Source organism: Caloenas nicobarica, chromosome 22, assembly GCF_036013445.1.
Source record: "Caloenas nicobarica isolate bCalNic1 chromosome 22, bCalNic1.hap1, whole genome shotgun sequence".
In the NCBI taxonomy this organism is placed as follows: Eukaryota; Metazoa; Chordata; class Aves; order Columbiformes; family Columbidae; genus Caloenas; species Caloenas nicobarica.
Genome location: NC_088266.1, coordinates 2,598,895 through 2,624,139, shown reverse-complemented (window position 1 = coordinate 2,624,139; position 25,245 = coordinate 2,598,895). Strand labels below are relative to the sequence as shown.

General features: G+C 42.9%; 1 protein-coding gene across 1 annotated transcript; it reads right to left on the bottom strand.

Moving 5' to 3' along the window:
- Positions 1-1,124: 1,124 nt before the first annotated feature.
- On the bottom strand, positions 1,125-16,748 carry MICOS10 (mitochondrial contact site and cristae organizing system subunit 10). The gene is made up of 4 exons (XM_065649791.1): positions 16,659-16,748; positions 5,020-5,067; positions 4,302-4,411; positions 1,125-1,370 (listed from the first exon to the last, which is right to left on the bottom strand). Exons 1-4 carry the CDS (start codon positions 16,723-16,725, stop codon positions 1,362-1,364), a joined length of 234 nt encoding a protein of 77 aa, XP_065505863.1. The 5' UTR covers positions 16,726-16,748; the 3' UTR covers positions 1,125-1,361.
- Positions 16,749-25,245: the final 8,497 nt, after the last annotated feature.

The window sequence follows — 25,245 nt, the reverse complement described above, 5'->3', positions numbered from 1 at the left end:
TCAGTGGGCGAGATCCACATGCGTGCCCAGGGGGCTGTGGGGGTGCAGGACTGCTGTAGCACCCAGACCCGACCTCGGTCGCGCTGCTTGGTAAGATAAGGGGTTCCTCAAGCTCTCTGAACTCAGCAGACTGGCCCGCGGTCCATCCCCTTCCTTTTTTTGGCATGGTTTAAAAAGCAAATATTGCGCAACTTGTTTCCATTGTGTTTTCCTTTCTGGAGAGGAATGTTTTTGTTCTTCTTCCATCTGCCAGCACTCACCACGCAGCCGAACAGCCTCTCAATAAAGGAAAGCTCCGTATCAATCTATACCATTCCCTTTCTCTCTTGGGATACATGCATTTACATCTCGTGCTACGTGGACAACATGCAGCAAGCACTGGACAAAGAAAAGTGGACCTTGAGAGCCATCTCAATAGCTAGAAAATTGTGCTGAGTAAAGAAGTGGTGATGACTTCTCGAGTCAGGAGAAGAGCAGCAGACAACACGCCAATGAGTAATTACAAGAACTGGCGTAAATGTAAAATAGAAAGGAGTGTTCAGATCAGTGACCTGCCCAAGTAATAAAGAGCTTTAAATATTTAGTGACCTATTCCCATACACTGAGACCTCTATGTTCATCCACAGAAGAGGGGTGAAAAAAACAATTAACCCAAAAGGTAAGCTCAGAGCCAGATGGTGTGTGCATCTGTTTAATTCAGCCCCTGTACCAAGGAGGTTTCAAGCTTGGGGCACTTCATGAATCAAAGCTGCAAGAGCCAGCGCTGGCGAGCTGCAGTCACACGGTCGGGATCTGCCCTTTTGGATTCTGCCTCTTTGGAGAGGACAAAAATTCCAATTTTAAAGGGCAACTGTACAAACAGGACATAGGAGTATTTATATTCCTCTCCAAACACCAGCAATAAGCAGCAGGGGTCTAGTGGGTGATTTATGAGGTGGGAAAGCTTCTTTGAACTGTATGTTAGATGGGGGTCGCCTTTCAAGAGGGGAGAGGAACATACGGCGGCTGTCTTTTCTGAAGAGCTCTCGCAGTGGCATTTACCCAGGTGGTCACAGCTGCTGGGTACTCAAAATGAAGTCCTCTCCTTCCATTCTCTCTCTCACATACAAAGTCAACACACCAGAGAAGGCCATTTTGCTTTTATTTATTTCCCAGAAGAGCTCTTCCTTGCACTTCCCAGACACGATACAAAACAAGCAACAGAACTTTTGTTTCATATACAGAAACAGTTTGTTGGAGTATAAAGAGTTACTGGTGATCGTTACTGAAGAATGTTGGTTTATTCCAGGGGCACTTCAGTATTCCTGAGGAATAATCATTGATTTCTCCTTCCTTCCCACTGGGATAGTCTTAGTCATTAGTCACTGTTCCTGTAAAGCAAGAAAGCTTGTATTATTAAAAAGCCATTTGGGTTCCTTACATGGAAGGTGCTGCACGATGTAAAGCAAGTCACCGAGCTCTGTAGCATTTCCAGAAGGTAGGGTAACATTTTCATCCTTCGCTAGACTGAGAAGCTGAGCATGGAGAAGTTAAGCAGCTATTTTCATACTCTAAGCATGCCACGTTTTCATGCACGTAAGCCTCCATTCTGATAAAACGAGTGCTTCAGAAAACCCCCAGAACATTATTGTTCAAGTTAACTATTCCCAGATTGAATAGAAATCAGAAATCAAAGCCACAAAGGGCAGGAGGAAAGGCTTCAGTTGCCAAACTTCTTGTAGCGCTGCACATCAATATAATCCACATTGCAAGCAAAGGACAAGGCTTGTGGGGTTTTGGGGTGATAAATAATACAGGCTAAATAACCTGAAAAATGTGATAGTTTCCATTTTGCAGGGAAACCGTAGGCCATGTAATTCTCAGCCACATCGTTTTAAGCCTTGAAGTAACTGCTAGAAGTTGATTTAAAATTCAGCTGAAGTCACAGTGACATCCTCTCAACCAAATTACTTAAAAGGCCCTCAGAATCTTACAACCACAAATTAGAACCTTTCTGCATTTTAAGGAGTCTCTTAATCTAGATGAATGGTTCTTGCATTGGTGTTAGTATTTCATGATCAACTTACTAACCCAAAGGATGAGCAGTGTGATGATCCAAGTTACAGCTGAAACAGCTGCAAAGCTGCTTTGTAATCTCCTGATTATTTGGTACATGAGGGTCCTCTGTCCTCACTCATTCTCACTTAGGATTCAGAATTAAACACTTGATCCTGAAGAATCAAGAATCCAGGCTGGATAAAGCCCCGAGTAACCTGGTCTGACCCCATATCCGACCCCAGTTTGAGGTCAGAAGAGATGACCTCCTTGAAGTCCATTCCAACTTGAATTATCCTGTGATCCTATGAACTTGACGGGTTTGGAAAACTAGAAATAATTTTGTTTCAAGTTTATCCGTGTTACATTTTTCTCTCTCCATAAAGCTGATTTTCTTGCAGAATCTCACATGTTGACAAGTTAGCATTTGAACAGAAACTGGTTTGTAAAGGAAGTCCTACAGAGTTTGGTTACAGCAGTATTTTCTAGGAAAAAACAGATGAGTGATAATGTAACAGTATTTTCCATGCTCCTAACCAACAGAAATGAAATAATTTTGTTGTAATAACCCTGGAGCCATTATCCATGACATGACATTTTGGAGAGAATTAATGACATTAACCATTAGATGGCTTCATCTGCGTCTTCCCTCTCTCAGCGTGTTCAGTCCCTTTGTGCCAGAGAAAGTGCACTGGAAACTATTTCTCTAGTCTTGTGCCACGCAGGCAGCCACAGCTGCTCTTCTGTGAAGTGTCCTTTCAATTACCTCATGCTTCGAAGGACCACCCTTGCTCCAGAGCACAGATTAGTCCTTAATCCAAACAAAATCCCTTACTAGGCTGACTTGAAAGCCAGTTTTCTGCTGCCTGACGTCCCTAGTAACAAGCATCCTTAAATGAATGAGTTTTTCTCAGAACATGTGAACGGGGCATTTACCATTCACATGAAGCCACAGACGTGTCATTCCAGTTTCTTTTTGGACATATAAACCGGAGGAATATCCTCAAGGTGGTGTGGAAATGTTAACAAATCTGCCTAGAAGGCTCATACACAGACTTCTGGTTCTGGGCTGTAGCTGGTAACGTATCAGCTGCATCTAAGTCACAGTTTCTCTATATTGCTATGCAGAATATTTTATTCTGAAGAAGTTGTTCAAGAATCTTGTTATTGCTTACCTTTCTTAACAGGCAGCTGAAGAAAATATTTGTAAACAGGTATGTCTAGTAGGCCTGCAGAAGGCTGGCAAAAGCTCATCTGCTGGTAAATCTAAGAGGAAAGGACTCAACTTCCAGCTCTAAATGCATCAGGAAAAAGCCTAAAAACACTTTCATGCTTCTTTCATTAGGCAGACGAGCAACACGGGGGCAATTTTTGCATTCCGTGTACTTCACACGCAAAGCTCCTGGCAGAACATTTCACCTCAGTACTTTCTGAAGCGCTATAAAAACTATAAATGTGTCCTGGTGGATGCCCCTCCACCAGTACTAGTGAAACGCTTTTAGCAGTGTATGGGTTTGTGGATCCAAAATATGTACACACCCCCCTTTTTTTTGTAAATTCTCCAGGTGCCACAATAATAAATTACCATAAGAACAGCCACAACTTTTACATGTGAAGAAATAAAGAATATACTAATAGAGTCAGTGGACTTAGCACACTGTAGGCTGTTTGCAAGCACACAAATGGTTCTTGCTAATTCATCTATTTTTAAACATTTTATCTCAGCATGGCCAGTGATAATACTGAACTCATTGAAATTATCCTCCTCAAATCTACTTAAAGTGTAAAATTTCTTCAGATGAACTATTACATTACTATCCAGCCAAACACGGAACCAGAGAATCATTTTGGTTGGAAAAAGTGTTTTCATGTTGCAAAAAAACCCCACCATCCACAGAAGATCAAAGATCTGTTTCCATGGGGAGATCTACCTGACATGCTTCTGTCTCTTGCAAAGTCTGAAGACAATCTTACGTTTGGTTTTCCAGCTTTTCTAACATGTATTTTTATTACATGTGTTTTCAGGCTGTGTGAAAACCTACCTGCAGGATCTGTTAAACTGATTTTAGCAGTAAACTTATTAGACTGAATACATAAACACACCAGATAGTAAAAATTTCTCAAGAGTAGGGGAAGAATCCTCAGCAACACAAGTTTCTTCTTACTAGCAAGGCAGAGGAATATCCATGTAAATGGTGTCTAGATGTACCGCTTAATGCTAATTTATTAACACTTACCAATTAATAGTAACTAGTACTGATACTTACTTTTACAAATTTACCATGGAGAAGATATGGAGACTGGAAGTCATGTTGGCAATTGGAATAAGCCATTCCTAACCCCATGCCGGACCCAAAAGTGATAGGCCATGTCTTTCCTGTGCGGAAGGCAAGCAGAGAGGAAAAGTTACAGTCAAAAATGCTGTTCTTGTCCCATGGCAGTGATATCACAGTTAAATAAGCACCAAGAAAGAATGGAAGATGCATATTAGGCATTTTCAAGTTCTACGAGTCCTAAAATCAGCCCCACACCAGACCACTTCAGAAGAATAACAACAGTAACAGTAAAACATCATATTTAGAATTTAATGGAGAGCAATCTCTGAAGACAAGATACTACTGAAAATTATTCTGTTGCCAAAGCATAACGAAAAAAAGAATTTAGATCAGTTTTGGCAAGACTGGCAAAAAGTGATGTCTAGACACACGGCCCCAGTAATTTGGCTCAGGGTTTCCTGCAATTCCAGAATTTGAGCTGAGCACAGTAGGACCTGAGAAAGATGCCACGTGTAACAACCTTGTTACACAACAGTTAAAAGTTTATGTAACTTCAATTCAACTGAAAAAAATATGACCGATAATGAAAGATTTGGTCCAACATGCTGATTAAATTTGCCATGCCTCAAAGATTTCTTGGTTTTAAACCGCACCTACAACTGACAGAAAGCAGGAAACCAGGCAGTCAAAATTACTGCAGTATACTTACTTTTGAAGAAGATGACTGAGAAAACAATTCCTAATCCAAATCCAGCACCTGTAAGAAGAAATGCAGCAAGTGAGGACTAAGATAATGCAAAGTAATGGAAAATGATTTAGTTCTTTACAGTAATTCTTTGTGCCAACTCAGGAATATCAGACTACAATTACAAAACACCAAACGAAAATGTTCTTAAATAGCAACTTGAAAAAAAATAATTCTTGTTTTCTTAAGTAACTGTAAGAAACTAATTCAGATTAGAATCCCAACACATACATTATCAGAAAGATTTGAGAAACAAACCAGAGTCTTGTCCCAGGGAAAGTTACTGAATTTCTGTCACCATCTACAATGTGGAATTAAGATTTATTTGGCTCATTGTCAGCAAATGAGAAACACTTAAATGAAAACTTATTGTGTCCTTGAGCTTTAGATTTTGCAGATGAATATCTTATTGTATTTCATTTATCTCGCTACTTTAACTATTTCAATGTGTGTCCTGAGGGCAGCAAAACTTTGATGCTTTGTGTTACCCTATACCTTGCAAAAGAAAGCTCCAGGCTGCTTATCTTTCACATCCACAACATTCATTATGGAGCATATTTAAGCACATTAGGAATGAATGACTTTTCACATCCTTATACTATATATAGAAATAACTGCAGCAGTTGAAAAAAAAAATGTATCCAGCACCATCAAAAAACTCAGCTGGCATATTTAAAAATCATTTTTGCTTTCTTTGGAAGGTGCATTTATGATTTTTTGCAAGAAGTCGGGCAAGTCTGTGAAACTCCTCTCACGACCCAATAAATATAACAGTGAGAACTTTGAACTCAGTGGGTAAATTCTACCTTTAATTATAACCACTAAAGACAAGAATTTAAGATAAGGCGCAGAAGTACAAAAGTTTAAAAAAGGAAAAAAAAAACCTGGTTATGCATGCAGTCATAAAAAAAAAAAACCTAACAGTTTCAGGTTTATTTTGGAGCAAGCATCCTGTTACTGGTTTCAATTTTTCCCCTTCAATACAAGAAATCTAACTTAAGTATAATGCGTTCTATTAATTAAAAGACATACTTTCTTTTAAAATAGTCCTAAAAGCATGTGATCCTTATTTAAGCTCCTGTTGAACACATTACTAAGTGGGTTGAGTCCAGAACAATGTCAAAGAATCCTATACCCTCTTGGCACACAGGAGTAGGTTTCATTTTTTATTTAAGTTTCCTTCTGCTCTTTAAAACTTTTTCCTTGCTAAAAGTATACCAATGGTAGCACAGATTCTTGAAACAATACTTATTGCACTACCTAGTAAATTAACTAAGCATCCTATGGTTTTTAATTGTTTAAAAAAACCTTGAATATTAGAAGGATGGCTAAACAACCAAGCTGAGCAAACCTCGTTATGTTTACTCCCCTTAGAACTTCACTATCTGTATTTACTGCGAGCTGGAAATTAGAGTTGCTTTTGCAAACTCTTCATTTTCCTCCACGTTTTCGTTAGCTCCGACCGTGACGGAGATAACTGCTTTACCAGGTCATTACAACTCTGGAGCAGGCTTACAAAACACGCAACTCAGGGAAGAGCTTTGACCGCCCGCCAAGCGGTCCTGACATCGCTCCCCCAGACGTTTTCAAAGCCAAGCATTTTGCTGAAGGTCGGGGTTTCACTCTAATCATTTGCACAGCGAAGGGAAAGTCTCAGTTCCTCAGATGTCTGGTCAGAGCTTCAGGCTTTTTCTGCATTTCAGATAGTAAGTGATACAGTGCTTGGAGCACCTCTTACTACTCATTGGAAGAGGCAACAGGCATTACCGAGAGGAGCAGTTCATCCGTCCTAATTCCTCTGCCCGCCCTTCCCAGGCAGAGCCTTCCCTCAGTACCTTTGCTATAATACAGCTGGTGTTGGCTCTCGCAGAATGTTTATGCTATTAAGGATAATTACTATCTGCAAGAATTTCTCCAGCGGACAACTGTTTGGCCCTCTGACCCGACTCCCTCTGCCAGTCTTTCCCTACGATACGTAGTTACGCTGCCTGTTTGTTTCGGACTGTAGGTCTGCAAAGGACTTTCTGGAGACAATTCCTTTCTGCTCAGACAGCACGAGGCGTTGTTTGAACTGTCCGGTTCAGGAACCTTGTCATGCAGCGAGTGATACTGGTCCTGTGCAAGAAGAGATCCCCTCTGCCAATCCAAACAGTTTAGCTAATCAATGAGAAATTATTTGCAGGATGACAAATTCTGCATCATCTCAATGCAGAGCCCTGGCAGTTTCTAACGTCACCACATTTTCCACGTTGCCAAACCCACGTTCTTCTTACCAGCGTGGTGGTAGCCTGCTTACTTTCTCGTCTCCAAAGTCTGCACTAAGGAAGCAGCTTTTGTTAATACAGTTTATTTCCATTTACTTCCAGAAATGGTCATCATCTTGTTTTCTCTTCACCTCCTTCACACGCTCACATTACAGCCCCATTTATAAGGGCTCCACGCAGATGCCATCAATGCTGCTTCCTCTTGGCCATGGGGAAAGCTACAGGATACACTTAAAGGTGAAAAAATTATTATTTCTGCCAACTGCAATTCAGTCTCGGCCTAAACCAAAACCTAGGCCTTCCCCCCACGCTAACACCCAGCACTACTGTTAAGCAGATGTGGGCCAGCATGACTGACTTGCTAATATACAACAGTCCCGCCTAAGAAAAGCTTTTTTCTGAATTAGCGATAAGCCTGGTTCTAGGGAAGGGATTCATCTTTTTCATGAAAATGCAGAATGTCAATTTTAGAGGCTGCAGGAGGAAGAGGAGTATAGCGGCCGATTAGTTTAAAAAGATGATGGTAAGATATCTAGGGCCTTGCTTTAAGTAATGAAAACGCTACAGAGAAGGAAGAGATCTGACAGCTAATGGGTTTTTGTTTTTTGTCCAAGAATGCAACTTTGGAAACAAAGCCAAAAAAGTACCTTAGCTTCCCTTACCCCAAGTCAGTTAGGTTCTTTCTTTTTCTTACTGAGGAAGAGACTACAGTCTATGCCAAAAACCGTGGCTGATCACAACACCCAATTAATTAGAAATGCTCAAATCTGTCCCCTCACATCAACCAGCGCATATACAGAATTTGCTCTTTTCTACTTTTTTTTTTTTGTATGTTTAAGCATTGGTTTTAACTTAAACCCAGAAGCTTTAGCTGCGTTTAATTTCTTAGCCCATCTGGTTAAGAACCTATTTCTGTGGGTAGTTTGTCACTCATCTTCATTCCACTAGAAAGTATTTGTGGTTATGTGGTCATTTCCTGCGTCTCCAGGACCAAGGGGGAGCAAAGACATCTTGTCTTGGAAGCAAATAACACGTTTCACTTTAATTCTATATAAAGTTACACCAGAGATAAACAATGGCAGAGCTGTTGATGAGTTTTACAGGTTTACCTTCTCACATGCTCAATTTCCTTTCAAAGAGGCAACACGTTGCTTCAAAGAACCTCCCACCTGAGCAGGGGACACTGGGTCTGCAGCTGTTTCTACTGAAGATCAGCACCTCTAGGTCAGGCTTTAACTTCATGACAATAAAACATGAAAGGTTTATCTTACAATAAAAACAAACGAACATGGACAAGCTAAGGGCTTGATCCACGCCGGGCACATTTCCCCTCCCTTTCTTGCGTGACAGACTCTTTGGAGGAAAAGGCCACAGGAAAGACTACAAGGCATTTTTCACCTCCTCTGACAGTTTAAAATGTTTAACTAGAAAAACAGCCTCTTCCACCCTACATCTATCACTTCGGCTTAAACTCATTTAGAGTCAGTGTCACCACGGGACAAGGCCATTCTGTGGACATCTTAGTCCCGCTCCCCAGTACACGGCCCGGCCGTACGGACCAGCACAGCCACACAGAACTGGCATTAGGCAGAAAGGCCAGGCTCCCAAACGCTTTCATTCCACTTTTTTTTTTTTGGCTCGTACACCTTCCAAGAAAAATGTCACGGTACCTCAAATCAATCTAACGCACAGAAGAGCACGCGCCGTATACCCAACAGGACATCATAAAAGTGTCTCGGAGAGAAACACAAATCTTCAGGATGGGCTCCTGCTCCATAAGAACATCTGGGAAAAGCTTTTTCTATAAATTTAATCAACAGTCCCTCCAACAGTGATGCTACAAGATTTTCTTCCTAGGCTACCCAAGTAGCTACAGGCTGAAGCAGCTATTAAGACGGCCACACCTAGATACACTTTTCTTCAATAGCTTGGAACTTAAAATAGAAGCGTTCGAATATGCTTGTTGACATCTGGCAAATGTGTTGCTGTTACTATAGCAGCTGGAAGTTTTTAAATTACTTCGCAGCTTTCTTTTTGTCATCAGATTATTTTCCTTTGCCATTACTTACACACAAGTACAAAACACAGAGCTTCAGCCTCCTCTCCTTCCGATTCTGTTAATTTGGAATTAAAGGAACTAAATTATGGAAATAAAATGGAGGAGGAGCTTCTGGAAGATGGTTTCTTGTTCTAAGAAAACAGTGACCACTCTGGACAGACAAGACTCTCTAGAGCTCAGGGGTTTGTCCCAACAGAGTACATTTCTTCCCAGCTGAAAAAGCAGCTTCCACTAGGATCAAGAAAATCCATGGAGCTCGGTTAGCTTCTCTCTGGGGACAGGGACAGCAATAGCTTCAAGGTCCAACAGCAGATGTGACACACTGGAAGTTTGAAAGGGGCATCAGCTCGCTCCAGCACTAAAATTTGTTTTAGGTGAGGAAATACCCAAGAAAAGTCAAGATCTTCAAAACAAACACAAACAGCAAGCAACTCTCAAACTATATTCTGCCTCTTGTTGTAGGGTGTTCCTTCCTGCCCCTCCAATCCCTCTTTGACAAGATACATAGATAATTGTTTTGCAAAAATGGGGAGGAGAGCCTTCTTCATACACCAGGGCCTTTACAGGGCAGCGCTGAGCGCCAGTCAAAAATCCGAGACCATGAAATCACTTATTTACAGAGAGAATTAATTTTAAGCGGACTCTTAGCAAGGTCCTTCATGGCAGGAATCAGATTTTCTTCCAACACTGACTTTGAAGCTTTCATTCTCATCTCCCCCGTTGTGTGGCTTGTTTACATAGCAGACAGAAAAATGAGCAAGGACACCAGAAGAAAACATAGTGAAACCATACACCAAGTACTCGAGGAAGAAGCAGGAAAAAAGTGTGTTTTGTTTTCTTCCAGCATTTGACTGTAGTAACACAGAATACTTGGAATGACAGAATATAAATATCCAAATACCATTATAATACAAAAATCACAACATGCTGTCAGAGGCCGCTTTCACCCTGAAGCACTCCTGGGGTTCAACCTTGAATAAACATCAGCACTTTTGCAGATGGACACACGGCACCAGGAAATATCACCGTCAGCCCGTGATCTCCTGAGCAATCCCAGCGATAATCTCTGAGTGGACCAGAAATTTTTCATCCTCACACTGGTGAATGAGCTGGTGAGAGGAGAGGGCACATGCGTTTTCTCCCTCTTGGAAAATGGGGAGAAGAGTGGAAGCTGCTCTTTGACAGACAATATACCAAAGGATCTCATCAATATTGCATCAAGCTTTTAGGCAAAAGCAGGGTTGCACTTGCTTTAAAAGCGCATATATAAGAAACGAGCAAGATACTCCTCATGTGGAAAATACACCTCTGCCAGAAAACTCTACCTTGTCTTACTGCAATAAAATATTCAGCCAATGAAAACAACAGCATTGCTAAAAAGAAAGGTTTTGCTGGAGTAAACACATCCAGATCTAGGGCTTTTTCAAGCCTAACTATGAGGGTTGGCAATCCTGCTTCTTTCACACCCATCCAATGTAGGTTGACCATTACTGACACATACTGGCCCAGCTAAGAAATAGAGGAGATTTAGAGCAAGAAATGTTACGGTGGCATCTCGCTAGCAGAAATGCTAAGGAAAGAACCCCGATCCTCCTCAAATCTCTCATTATCAATTTATTATCACCAAGGATGTGCCAGTGGCCCTTAAAGGATTTTCTCAGAGCACTAAATCTGATATAATCAAGAACAAAAAGTTGTTCCCACCTTCTGCTGTAAGATCTCAAGGACCAAACGAATGGTTTAGGATATCACTTGGCTTAGAGTTCCCTTGCCGGGTAGTGTCACTGTGTGCCACCTCCCAGGGAAGGCACAGCTGGCATCTCACCAATGCAGAGGACAAGGGAGTCGGTGAACTTTGGATTCATTTCCAGCAGAGATCTTCCACAGCCTGGGGGTTTAAATGGCTGCGCTATCAGATGGAGGGCTCAGCTCTTCTTTCAGGTTTTCTTGCACACCAGAAGTACTTCCCAGGGACGAGGAACTACTGGAGAGAGTCCAGCACAGAGCTACAAAGATGATTAAGGGACTGAAGCATCTTTCTTAGAAGGATAGGCTGTGAGAGCTTGTCTGTTTAGCCTAGAGAAGATTGAGAAGGGATCTTATCAATGCCTATAAATATCTTAAGGGCAGGTGTCAAGAGGATGGACCAGAGTCTGTTCCATGGTGCCAAACGCCAGGGTGAGGGGCAACGGGCACAGACAAACACAGGAGGTTCCATCTGAATATGAGGAGAAACTTGTCTGCTGTGAGGTGCCCAAGCCTGGACCAGGCTGTCCAGAGCAGGTGTGGAGTCTCCTCTGGAGACATTCAGACCTGCCTGGGATCGTGTGTGACCTGCTCTGGTGACCCTGCGTGAGCAGGGCTTGCGCTGGGGGGTTTCCACAGGTCCCTTCAACATCAACCATCCCGTGATTCTGTGATCCAGGCAGGGCAGCTCCCCGACTCAGTCTGATGACCAGCCAAGAAGAATAGCAGCACACAACTCAACTAGAGGAACAGGCCCCTGGACCCCTAAAGATTTTCCTATCCTCTTCTTCCAAAAGACGGTAAGAGCCCCTTAATTTGTAGACAGCCATTGTATTCAGAACTCTGCTAACAAGATAACTAAATATTGCTGCTAGATTTTTGACTGAAAGCCTATTCTCAGAACAGCATTTGTCCACCTCTTCCAAAAAAACCAATTTTTCGTCGGCTGTATTGCCTCCCTGCGCAGCCCAAGCCATAAGCAGTTAATATTTATACTCCTTGGTCTGCTACAAGATACAACCAGTCGATTTTGATCTTCTCTTGTACGACAAAGGAAAATAACTTGGGGTTACAAACAAAGCTCATTTAATAATGCAGTTGTGTGCTCCCATAATATTCATATTCTCCAGTATTAAAAACCAAATCCCAAACAAAGAACAAATCTTTTGACTTGGTAGCTAAGATTGGATAGCCACACTACAATTGCCAAGCAAAAAAAAACCCACTTCAAAACAGGAATTTCAGGACTTTTGTATATTTAGAGAAAGTCCAATCCAGTTTTCAGAAAGTATAATCAAGTTTTATCATTATATAGACTGACTTTATCCTACTCATAACCATGTGAAGGTTTATTTAAAAATACTGACGTTGCAAGCCATACAATGATTCTTTCTGAAATACTCAATCTGTGGAATGACACAAACAATCCCATTTCACCCTTGCCGTTAACAGAAACAGCTATTCAAGCAGACCAGATGATGCAAGCCAGAAGAAATCATGTAACAGTTGCAGGAGAATTGAAAGTGCTCTTTTATCTTAAAAAATTCCTATTAAATGGAAATTAGAAGCATTTTATTTTCAGATGTCAAAACAGAGGATTAGAGGAAAATGAACATTACTACACTGGGTTATTTACAAGCTTCCAGACTGAATTTTGGTCAATCACAGACATACATCAAAACATTTATCTCCTGGGAAAAAAAAAAAAATTAACTTCAGCACAGCAACTTAACGCCCAAGCCAAGAAACAAACAGCTTTCCCAGGATTAACTTTCAATATCAGATAAATTACAGTGTTCAACTCATTTAAAACCACAACAGTTTCCAAACAAGCCAGGGCACAGTGGCACACAACTCTCCCTTCCCTTACACACACACTCTTTATTGCCTCCCTGTTCCCTAGAAACAGCATATAATAATCATTTGTCCAAAATTATAGCCTCGCGGAGAAAAAACAACTCTGCCAGTCCTTCATGAGTAACTGTCTTTCCAGATAAACAGGCATGAACTATCCTTCAGTTAAGCAAACAAACCAACCAACCAACCCTTTAAACAGGGTTTGAAGGCGGCAGGATGGAAGAAGACCACGATACTATTTACTTCCCTGTCTCTTCTCTGCAGAGCTCCACTGATTAAAAGGAAGAAATGGTTGTGAAGGCTGGAGAGGACACAGGAGTTTCTGAAGTTTTACAAGCTGGGAAGAAAAGGAAAACCACCGTAGTTTGATTCTCCTTCCACGCACAGGAAAAAAAAAGCAACTTTTGTGACGGGTAAGAAAAATCCGTATTGGGAAGAAAGACGGAGCAGAAAGTTAAATTATTTAAATGACTCCAGGGGTGGAAAGTCTTGAAAATGGTGTGAAGCTGGAGCCAGCATGATCTGAATTACCCAGAGAAACTGCCTGGGCAGCCAAGAAAGCACAACCCAGCCCACTACACACAAACCACTGAGATTTAGAGAGGGAAGGGGAACCAAAATCCCTAGAGCCATCCTCAGCATGAGCAAAACAAATCCATGTCCAACCGAATAAAAAGGGGGTAAGCACATAAACTCCATTGAACAATGTTTCAATGCTTCGTGCAGGCATACAGAGGTTTACGGTACTTAACTCTTTGGAATTAAATACTGTCTTAACAACGCCTGATAACATATTCTATTTTGAACTAACAGGACAAAGTTTTAATACTAAATTACAAGATACACACAGGCAGTGACCAAGAGGTGAAAAATACAATACAGCATTTCAAAAGATGTAACGTAAGATAAATATGTATTTTGGACATTTTAATGGCAGGAGATCAAGTTTCTTCCAGGAGCTTGATCTCCAACTAAACCAGTACAGCGTAACTACAAACAACACAGCCAAGTGCAAATATATTGGCTGAACCAACCGTAGTGGAAAGCCCGACAGACTAATACAAGACAGGACAGGCTACAGAGCCCCCAGCTATTATTTCAAAACATCCTATTGCTCATAAAGTCATCCTGATAGCTGCAACCGGCCCTTCTCACTCCGTTTCCCATGTCCCTACAGCCCCCAAATTAATCCACCGGAGTTATTTGTCTCTACGGTTCTCACAGCCACTGGAAAACTGTCCTGCGTGCAAGGTTTCAGAAATTCAGTGTTTTCCTTTATTTGCAGGGTCTGGAATGGGAAAACACAGGGCTAATCCCAATGTTTGTTCTTCCCCAGCCATTGCCTGGAAAGATCTCTCTTGCAATAGTGCTCAGGAAGGATGTAAAGGAAAGTACAGGAAGGAAACTGTGGCCACAAAAAGGAAAAGTCCAGCGAAGAAGCTGAGGACTTAGTAAACTTCTATATCCCACATAACAAGCAACAAAATTCTCAAGTAAGAAAGTTTATTTTCTTTCTTTCCAGTATAACAACCACCCTTGATAGTTTATTGGAAGCTCCACCAAACTCTGCAGTATTATTACAAAAACAATCATCAAAACCACGCGGGATTTTAAAGTCCCTGCAGAGAAAACAATCATTTCCACTGAGACAGCTTAAGAAGCTTTGTGTTATCAGCACTCAGTTAACAGCTATGCCACTGAATCACTTCGCATTTAAAGGCCATCATCATCATCTTCAGTCACAAACTACTGGTGTATGAAGCAACTTCTGGGTTGTTCCAACTTCCAAAGTTCATATCGAGCCATTTGTAGTTAATACCATGGAGGAGGTTGCCAGCACTGACATCTGGGTTACTGGATCAATCGCAAAAGCACACAAAACAGAAAAATGCCAGCACGCATGAAGAGCAACATGGCTGAGGCCATCACACTGCGTTTAGTGCTAAGGACAAAATTAAAGACCTGCAGCCCACGTGCCCTTTTTGGGTCATGTAATGAAAAACATGAACTTTACCGAGACCTCTACTCGACACCATCATGAAGCTAACACAGGGAATCCTCGGTCTAGAGCACGAGTACAAAAAGTCTGAGCACAGTTTCTTTCTCCTGTTGCCACTTTAAGATGCAAAAAACCACCCCATTGAAACAAAAGGCCTGCTGAAGAGACATGCTGCATCAAAATCAACCTCGTATCCACCTCTTTCAGCCTCCTAGCGAGACTTTCCATGTTCAAGACTCCTACATGCACATGTACAGCTGCAGTATGGAACAAGCCCTTGTTTATAACTTGGCATACTTAATATTTTATGATAAAGCAACCAATGCTATGGAAACATAAACATATCTGGATATGTTTGTCAGACAAACCTGAATAGAATTTCATAAGGCAAAACATTGCTCTGGAGCACTTGACACTTTTCAAAGGCCTGTTATAAACAATGGAAGTTTCAGTTTACTTTAAATTATTAAACATCTTTTCTAATGGAAAAGTATTAGGCAACTAAACCCCTCAGTTCCTCATCAGCTTTCAACCACCAGGCCACTACAGCAACAAGAAATAAACATTCACATTTCTCAGATATTATTTATGGTTCTAAAAAGAGACTTCTGCACCAACAGGGAACACGTACCTTTCACATCAGATACTTCACTTCTTGCTCTATACGTAGCATTTAAAGATTTGCTTTTGTACACACATTTTGTAAAGCCACAACCTCTGTCTAGTTGATGTGCCAGTCTGTCACAGGAACAGCACATACACAGTTACCATCGCTCATAAAACAGGTCTACATGAAATGTTATGAATGGTTTGTTGCAGATCTGAAGCACTGCAGGCACGGCCATAGTTCTAACTTTAAGGACAAATAAACATGGAAGAAAATCAACAGAACCGTCCCTCTACTTAAAGAAAAGGCACAACTGTCTGCAGGGCTGAGACACTGGCCAGAAAGCTTCTCAATGTCAAACTGCGCACACTTGCACTAAGTAACACATGCCAAAGCTATCAGCGTGTCACGCTGTGTATTGCTTTTAATAAACACAGCCCACCTCGCACACTGAGTGATGTGAACAGCTCTGCAGAAACAGATTTCGAAAACCAAGCCGTCGTCATAGCGAAACTAAAGGCGGGCAAGGTCGTGGCACTGAGGGACCCGGTGATGCCAACCCGGGGCCCATTCATTTGGGCCAGGAGGCGCCCAGCCAGCCACGGAGCTGGGCGCAGGCAGAGATTACCCACAGAAACCTCGCATCGTCATCAGAGAGAGTAACCAGAGCTCAAACCCGACCCTCCGCTACCGGATCGCGGGTAAGACGGGAGAAGAGCCCCGGGGCGGCTGTGGGAGCGGGCCCGGCGGGGCCAGTGCCCGCGGCCAAGGTCACCTTGCCCGGCCCGGGGACGCCCGGCTCCCTCCCGCCGCCCCACTCCCCGACCCCCGGGGCCGGCGCTGCCCTGCCATAAGGGCGGAGCCGCAGGCCGCCCCGCCCGGGCCCACAGCGCGGCGAGGCCGCCGCCGACCTACGCCAGGCCCGGCGCGGCGGGGGGCACCGGCCCTCACCGGGCCCGGCCACGCCACGGAGCCGGGCGGACGGCGGCCCTCCCAAGCCCGGGGCGCCTGGCCGGCTGCTCCCGCTCCTCCCCGGGTCCTCCCCCTCCGCCCTGCCCTCCCCGCCCTTACCCAGCTTGACGGCGGAGTCCGCCAGACACCGGTCCCACTTCCTGCCCAGCTCACTCTCCGACGCCATCTTGGCCGTCCCCTCGCCTCCTCCCCCCACGCAACTCTCGCGAGATCTGCCGGCGCGGGCAAGCGGCGGAGCGTTAGATCTCGCGAGATTCCCCCAACCCCCGTCCCGCCGCCGTTGTCAAGGTTACCGGCGGGAGGGCGCCATGGCCGCCGCGGTTGACCTTGGGCCAGGCCCAAAAGTCCGTTTCTCCTCATAAGACCCGGCCCAAAGGCCCGCTTTTCCCCATTAGACCCGGCCTATAACAGCCCCAGCACCTCCTGAGCCTCATATCTTCAGCCAGGGCTCCTGCTGTGTCTTTGTGAGGCCTCGCATCCCTCATCCTAAGGCGGGATACCCGTCCTCTCAGAGGCCCAGCCCATCGACATGCTCTCCTCAGGGCTCTCACCTCAGCCTTAGTAAGAGCCGATCATTGCTGTAGGATCCCATCTCTCTGAGGTAGAGTTGGAGATCTCCCACTGGACACATTCCTGTGTAGGTTTTCCCTCACTGAGATGGCACATCCCACACAACTCCTGTATCTGGTTGTCCTCAAGGACTCTGCATGGCCTGAAATGAGGTACAGGTGTGTGAAAAAACAGCTGTTGCCAATCCTTATTGATTGCTCTTTTACTTAAGGGCAACCTAGGCCCCCCCGTACCTTGTTGCTGAATTGGGAAAAGGAGGTGAATAACATGAGGAAGAAAATGTTATAGACAAGATGTTATCCCATCTAATTTTATGCTAATGTTAAAGAGTTGTGGGAAGGGTTCTCAATGATTTACAGGCCTCTGGCACATCCTGAAGCGTGCTACAGCATTGTGGAACCAGGAATGTAAGTGCGAATAGTTTCCAACCTAATGAACTTTCTACTGCAAATGTTGTGTAGGCTTTCTGGAAGTCATTCTCCAGAAGCCTTGTGAAAAAATACAGTGTTTTTCAAGTAGTAATGTCCCTACTCACACTTAGTAAGGCAATTTTTAGCTGTGATTACTTGTTTTGATTTCTTCAAGTTCTGGCAGTTTTATCGAGTTGGAGAGGAGGAGGCTCTACTGCTTTAAAAAACCTGGATGTTCTTTAAGAAGTCAGTTAAAGACTAAAGCAACAAATAGAAGTCAAAACTTTCTGCAATTGGCAAAAATTTTCTGAAGTTATTGTTTGTGGTCTTTTGTCTTAAACATATAACTGATTTTGATCTAGAGCAATGATGAAATATTTTTTCTATATTTGGTTTAGTTCAACTTCTTCACGTATCACTGAACAATCATAATTGCTTATTATTTTTACAAAGTTAAAAAAAAACTAGATGGTGTTTTTTTAAAAGCTTATTTTGAAGGCATGTGGTAAAACTAAGCCCTTGCAGGTTCCAGAGGTTTCCCTGGAGCTGGCAGTTCTTGTTCTGTAAAAGGAGCCTCCTTTTCTCTTCCTTCCCCTGCAATTTACTCAAATCAGTTTGCATTGCTGCATAGTCGGTATCAAAAATAGAACCATGCATCAAGTTACTTGTAAAAATACCAACAGGATCAAGCAGTTTTTTCCCTGACCGGATAAAGAAGTGTTTTCTGAAACCACTGCCCCAGTGGTGTGTCCCAATGTGCCAGCTCCACCCTCCCATTTCCAAACAGCTCTGGAAAATATCTGGAGGAGAAAGATACTCGAAGCCTCCAGATAATTCTTTATTATTTTTTCCCCCCCCAAATTAAATTCCCAAACCCCATGTTTAAAAACAACCACCAGAAATGTGGTCTTCTCTCTGGCAAAAAAACAAATACCCGGTGCAGGCCAATGTGTAGTTTCACTTCACACTTACTCATTTTCAGGCTGTTAGGCTCACTGGAAAGTGCTGTTTCTTCGGGAATAAAGGAAGCGGTGGTGAGCTCTTAGACTGTAATAAAGGGTCGCGTTGCTGTGTAACGGGTCTCAATGTATTTTGACAGCCTTGCGTCAGGAACCCGGTGCACTAAACCCTTCAGAGGAGACGGAATAGTTCAGTATAATTGTTTTGAACGTGCAGCTTCCTTCTGAGAAACAGGTCTGCTGCTTTCAAATTCCAGAGTCGCCAAGTGATCGGAGGGGGCTCTGGAAAACCTTATCTATTAAGGACCTAGAGCACATTCTCTGCACCCCTTCCCCACCCCAGGGGAAAAATTAAGGCAGGAGGGAATGTATCCAAACCAGCCTTTTCTCTGCATTGCTATAGTTACTTGGCAATTAGATCTTCTCAGTGTAATACCAAGTATTTATTATTGTATGACTCCAAGGTGATGTTTAGAACATGCTGTTTTGAAAAACCTTTTGCATTTTACAGCCCAGCATGTGTTGTCCCTGGGTTCCTTCCCTCCCTTTTCCCCTCATGCTCTCTTCTCCTTTCTTTTCAGTAAATAAATATCTGAAAAAACAGAGGAGGCTGAAATTAAGCCAGAAAAGCTTCAGAAATTCCTGCCTTTCTCTGATGGAAGTCAAACTGGAGTAGTTTCAGATCGTGCATCACCAGTTTCCTTAATTACATAGCTGAGTGGTGTATTAAATTAGTAAGACTACTCAGACTGAAAGTTAGGCATTCATGCTGCTGATTAGTTTTTCAACAGATAGCCATCAGACAAGCTAGAGGCAGAACTGGGAGTCTAAGATGAAAAAGGACCACTATAATTCTTCAAAATTCCCTGGTGGAAGCCACATGGAGGGCACGTCCACATGTGCGTGTGGAGGTGAGGAGCTCCACTGGGGCTGCACCAGCCAGAATTCCAGGACTGTTATGTAGAAAAGGGCCTTTCTTTTCTTAATTATCAGTCCTAACTTTGACGTAGTGCAGTACAGGATGGTTCACCCTCACCCCAGTAGTTTTTGTTTTAAAACTTCCAAGTGAGTTTATTTTAAATCTTGACCCTTCCCCAGGATGAATGGATCACCTCTTATTCTGTTTTTTCAAATAATCCTATAGCATTTCTCCTGACAATTCCCCACTGGATACTTTTCCAAATAATACGCATGTAACTTCTCCCATAGTTTTAAATAACATGAATCACTTCCCACACATTATTATTTTTTTTTTCTGCCAAGAATAGCAGTGATCTGTGCAGGAAGACAGCAGTGTAGGAGTTATCTCCTTGAAATGGTGACACAGCCTTGGTAGAGGGCCCCCACTTCAACTCCTGGTCTCCATGCTAATTTGTTTGGTTTGTTATGTTGGGTTTTTTTTTCCCCTCACAGATAGAAGCCACATTCACCAGCAGATACTAATGCTTATTTTTCTCTTTGAAAGCCTTGTTGCTATCTAAGCAACAGTCTAAGTCCAAAGTCTGAGGAAAAAGAAACTCCTCCTCAGCAGGACTTTGCCCTAAAATGGGAAAAGTGCCAGAGACTCCATTAAGTCTACTTTGCTATTCTTATTGATTTTATGTGGAAGGCAGTCGGATACTGTGGGGATGAACAATAGTCTAAAGGCTGAGGTAGACGCGCATTAGGAGAAAGAGTTTGTGATGCAGAGTGAAATATCATTCAGTCTTTTCACGGTGATCATGTTCGTGTTAATAAGCAAGTCCATTTTGTCCCTGGGCTAATGTATTTTCATGCCAGTTTTGTAAAGCTGATGTAACGTTATATTCAGTCGCGTGGTACCGCTGGTTACAGTTGTCAGGTACGGCTGATTGAAGCGGAACTTTGAAAAATGGAACAAGATGTGTCACAGCTTGTTGTGCTAATTCTGCTTTAAGCTCCTTTTTTTTTTGCCATGAATATGTAGCTTGCCCGAAAAACCTCTGGAGAAAAGCACTTGCATGGAAAGACTGATCACATGTTTTGCTCAGTCTTACATTACAGACATAAGCACCACTATGACATTTGTCTTTATTTGATGTGTGTTATTTTGTGACCATTTTTTAGGTTAGTTGTGGAAGTAGGAAAAGAACTAACGTACTGTATTGATAGAGCTTTTCTAATGAACAAGCCTGTGAAAGAGTGCCATTTTTCAGCTCTTTAAGTATGTTTTTCCATTCATTCATGTCACTGGCTAATTCCATACAGATTCTAGCTAGTGAACCGTGACTATTGTATTAAGAAAGAATCCAGGCCCTTACAATTCTTTTGGCTGGTATATTAGCAAGCTTCAAATGAAGTGCAACGTGTCAAGGAAACAGTATGGGAATGGAAAGATTTGTTTCTTTCTGGTACATTTAATCATCTTCTCCTTGATTCCTTTTTAATGACAGGTTGCAGACATTATTATTATGACAGTTAATGACCAAGTTTGACAGGAATCTTCTCAATACTCTCTTTGCTCAGGGCAAAACTTTTCTGAAAGCTCCTATCAAGCTTTCTAAGCTGAAATATAAAGTTAAAAGAGCGGTTGCAAACACAGAAATAATGAGTGTCTTAGGATATGCAACTAAGCGGAATGAGCTGGAAAACTAGTGGGCAGGACTGAAATAAAATAGTTATTATTAGCAGATGAGGATGTCACTTTATATGTGGGGAAAAAAACCCCAGTTATTCTGTGGCCAAGATATGGACCCAGGTTGCAGAGATGTGATGTTTTATGTCTGCTCTCAGTCTGTGAGAGTGGTGTGGGATGTGATTTGGCCTTACCTAAGTAGGCAAAATAATTGTAAGAAAATGGTCAAAGCCAGAAAAGCCCCGTGCCTCTAGTGATATGTGTGCTTGAGTGATGACCTTTAATTTCTCTGTATTTGCTGTGACAGTGCTGTGCTGGTAGGAGAATGTCTCAGTTTTGGCCAGTATATGGACATTTTTGGCTGTTGGGTTTATTGTCTTTTACATCAATCAAATGAGCATATCTGCTTGGGTGCTGATGAAGTGGAAACAAATCTGGTTTTAGCATTCTTTCTAGGGGGGAAGAAATGCCTCAAGCCTCACACTAAATGGGCAATATGTTGATTTTCATTAATGTGGTATTTTCATTTGCTCATCAATTCCTGCAGCGAATGGGAAACTCTTAAAACCTTTATATTCCAAGAGTATCCTCAGGAAAGTTGCTTTGGAATTGGAATGGAAGGCTTTTTTTTGTTTGTGTGCTATTTTGACAGTGTGTACAAAGATCTCCATAGTGAGAACTATCTGTGGCTTGAATATGGAATTCCAAGACATTGGGTAGCATTGTAGGTACCTTTTTCCTATATTAGTTTCCAAGAAATGCTTTGTTTTCAGCCTCAAATCAAGTGATGCTGCTGGTTTACTGACTCTGACTAATAAAACCCAGCAAGCTAAACTTTACCATTGCTGGAAGACTCTTACAGCAGTAAATTCAGTTTATGAGAACCCCTAATAAAAGTTTACATATCTTTCAAGTGCCACAAGCTTGACACGAAAGAAAATGGGCAATCTGACCTAAAAAAGCTCAAGATGTCTTTAATAGAAAACTGAATATTCGGAGAAGCATGCAAGTTTTTTCTTTTGACCTGATTTCTAAGCGTGTTCTCACAGTCATTCTTGGTCCTGGCTAAACACTGGAATAAACAAAATAAATAGCATTTCACCACGCGCGCAGGCGGATAAAATAAAAAACACATCATGTTGGACCGCAAATGCTTTGTAAAGTTCCGGCTAAATGTGAAAAGCATTTTGTAATGCTAATAAGTATTTATCCCTTTTCTTCCTTAAATATAATCAAATGTACAGGGAAAGCACATGTAATTTATAGTTGCTGATTGCAAGATCAAAAGCCTTGTTATTAATTGCACATGAATCTGATGTTGTAGGCCTGTTCAGCCGTCAGCTGACATCACTGTTTGCTTCCTTTGTTTATAGACCCTCATTTTAAAGATGTGTATGCCTGACACAAAGCCTTTTGAGCACACTCTTGTTTAGGTGGGTGATTCCATGCCAGGAGGTTTGGGAAATGCCTGTGGCGCAGGTAATGCTGCCTCCCAGCACTTAAATTTATGGAACGTTCCTGAATTAGCTGTATTAGGTGTCAACTCCACCACGAATCCCAACAGAAAGCAACAACCGTAGTTACAGACACGGAGCCTCCTGCCATCCACTCCCTGCTGCATATCACAGCCTAGAATGGAGAATCTGGTCCTACATCTTAATAAACAAACAAACAAAAAATATTCCCTTAAGCATGTCCTGCTATAAACAAGCAAAGCAAGCAGCTGGTCCTCATTTGAGAAGATGTTACATCAGTTGCAAAAGGGATCTGCAGATTTTCTTAATGCAAATATTTTTGGGAAAACAAAAAGCAGCTGTTTATTCTTGTTATACCTATTAGCAGGAAAACAAAATCCAGGATGCTTGTATTTCTTCCGTTAAGAAAAACATCCTCTTGGCCTCAAAGTTCATTTGGATCTCAAATTGTTTAAAATATACTGGGCTACATAATTCTGCTTCTGCTCTGCTGCTTCAGCAAGCATCTAGAATGTTTCTGTTTGTAACTCTAAGAGTAGTAATTGAATACTCTGCATGAGTTTTGTGACAAAAACAATGAAGTTTAGAATGTGCACTTTCAAATTTATCAATTCTGTCCTCCCGGACCCTGCCCCAAGGAAAACGTGCACATTGGATGTGTGGAGCCCTGTAAAATTAATGAATAACTTGTCCTGTGTAATGAAGAGGCTTTTTGCTTTTCTTGATTACTGCTGGTAGGCACCTCTGAGGGAACATAAAGAGTGAAGGATCTGGGAACTGCAAAATAGAAGCCACTTGGGATTGCTGCAGTTTATAAACTGGGTTTAAGGGGGTTAGACTGACTAATATTGGGAAAAAAATTGAATTTGGAGACTCCAGAGCAGGAAATGCCTTCTGAGGTCTCGTGGCCTCTCTACCTGCCAGACATGTCAAGATTATTTCCCATCTTAGAGTTTATTTGGTAGTGGGTTATTGATGGAGTTTTATACGCTTTCTTTCTGTTAAGTAATATAGCTCCTGTTTTTGTTGTTTGTTCTGTTCTCTCTCCTTTGCTTCCTGGGTTCATTTTGTTCCTGCACTGAAAACTCCAAAGGTTTAAAAATGGCAACAGAGGAATGTAAAAAAGTGGGTAAAGGCTAATTTAGCAAAATGAGTGACAGCAGATAGTCATCAACACCCAGGTCAGTTTTGATTTTCTGCTCAGTGGAAGCAGTGATAGCTGTTACTTCTGTTGTTTGTTGTGCAAATTGAACAGTTCTACCTCAATGCTCGCTGTTGTAACAGGATGCATGTCCAAGCAGTTCTCTTCCCTGGAAATCGAGCTTGTTCTTTTCAAGCTGGAAGCTACTGGAGGCTCTTTTGCCCTGTTAAGTAAAATGAGCATGAGTTATTTCTTGGAAGGCCCCCATCTGGTACCTAATAGCTATGAAAATTTAGAGTTTAGCCACAAACATTTGTGATAATCTCTTAGTGAGAAGCCAGGGCTTGGTCTTGGTTGTCTCCCACAGGAAGGATGTACCACAGTGTTACATCCAAGGGAAAAATGAAGCAGTGTGCGACTGCCCTGGTCAGCGTTTCCAGTTTCGACACTAACAAAAAGGGCTTTTGGCTCGGGAGGGCCGAGTCTGCAGCGCAGGAGCCAGGGAGCACCAGCGGTTGGTTCTCGGGTTCCTGGCACCAAAACTCTGGTGAAGCACGGGCCAAATAAGTGTTCCAGAAAAGCTGCAGAGGGAAGTGGTGTCACATCATGAATCAGATGCTCTCCTGGGGTTACTGGGTAGGTTGCAGCTCTTAAATTACTGTTTGGAAGGAGAAGCCTAGAGCCTGGAACTCGGATCTGTTTTACCTGACATCACTGAAATGTGCATACGTACGTTAGGGGGCAAAAAAAAAGGTTTCTTCTGGGACAGTCTGAGAAAAGCAGAAATGTTTTACTAGTGCAATTACCCTGATTTGCTGATTTCTGTCTCGAATTGGGAGATCTGTATCACCGCTGAGCCCCCAAGTCACCTCTAAGTACCTGCCTGGCTTCCAGCAGGTACCTACATGCTTTGCTGAATCAAAGGCTGAGCTTCCAGAGCAGGCTCAACACTTGCTTTTCAAATTAATTAACCGTGGCCTTAAGCAGCCAGAGGCTGATTATTTCCTCTAGAGCTGAAGTTGCTGCGTTACAGGCAGCACCAAAGACGATGCTCTATTAGTTACCTCTGTAAAGTCCAGTTTTCAGCGCCGATGACGTTGCCAAACCGTTACCTGTTCGGGCTGATGCTTTCCGTGCTAACTGCCTGCCTCGTACAGGTTTTTGCTTAACCCTGAAGGCCCGTTTAAGTGTTTAAAAGTTGTTTGGGGAACAGACGCTCGACTCCCGGGCGGAGCAAGGTCCGACTGCCACGAGTCCTGCGCGCCTGCCGCGCCCTCCCGCAGGCCCCGCCCCTGTCTCCGCCCCCCGCCTCTGATTGGTTGCCCTCCTTCCCCCCGCGCTAGAGTTGGTAGCGCCCGCAGCCCGCTGCTGTTACCTTCCGGCGTCCCGCCGCTCCGTTCCCCCCTCCCGGGGCGGGCGGAATGGTTCTTCCCGCTCCGCCCTCCCCGCCCCGTTCGCGCGCCGCGCTCCATACTTGGCGATGGCTGGCGAGCCGTGCGCTGATTGGCGGGGAGGCGGCGGAGGGGCAGGGCAGCGCG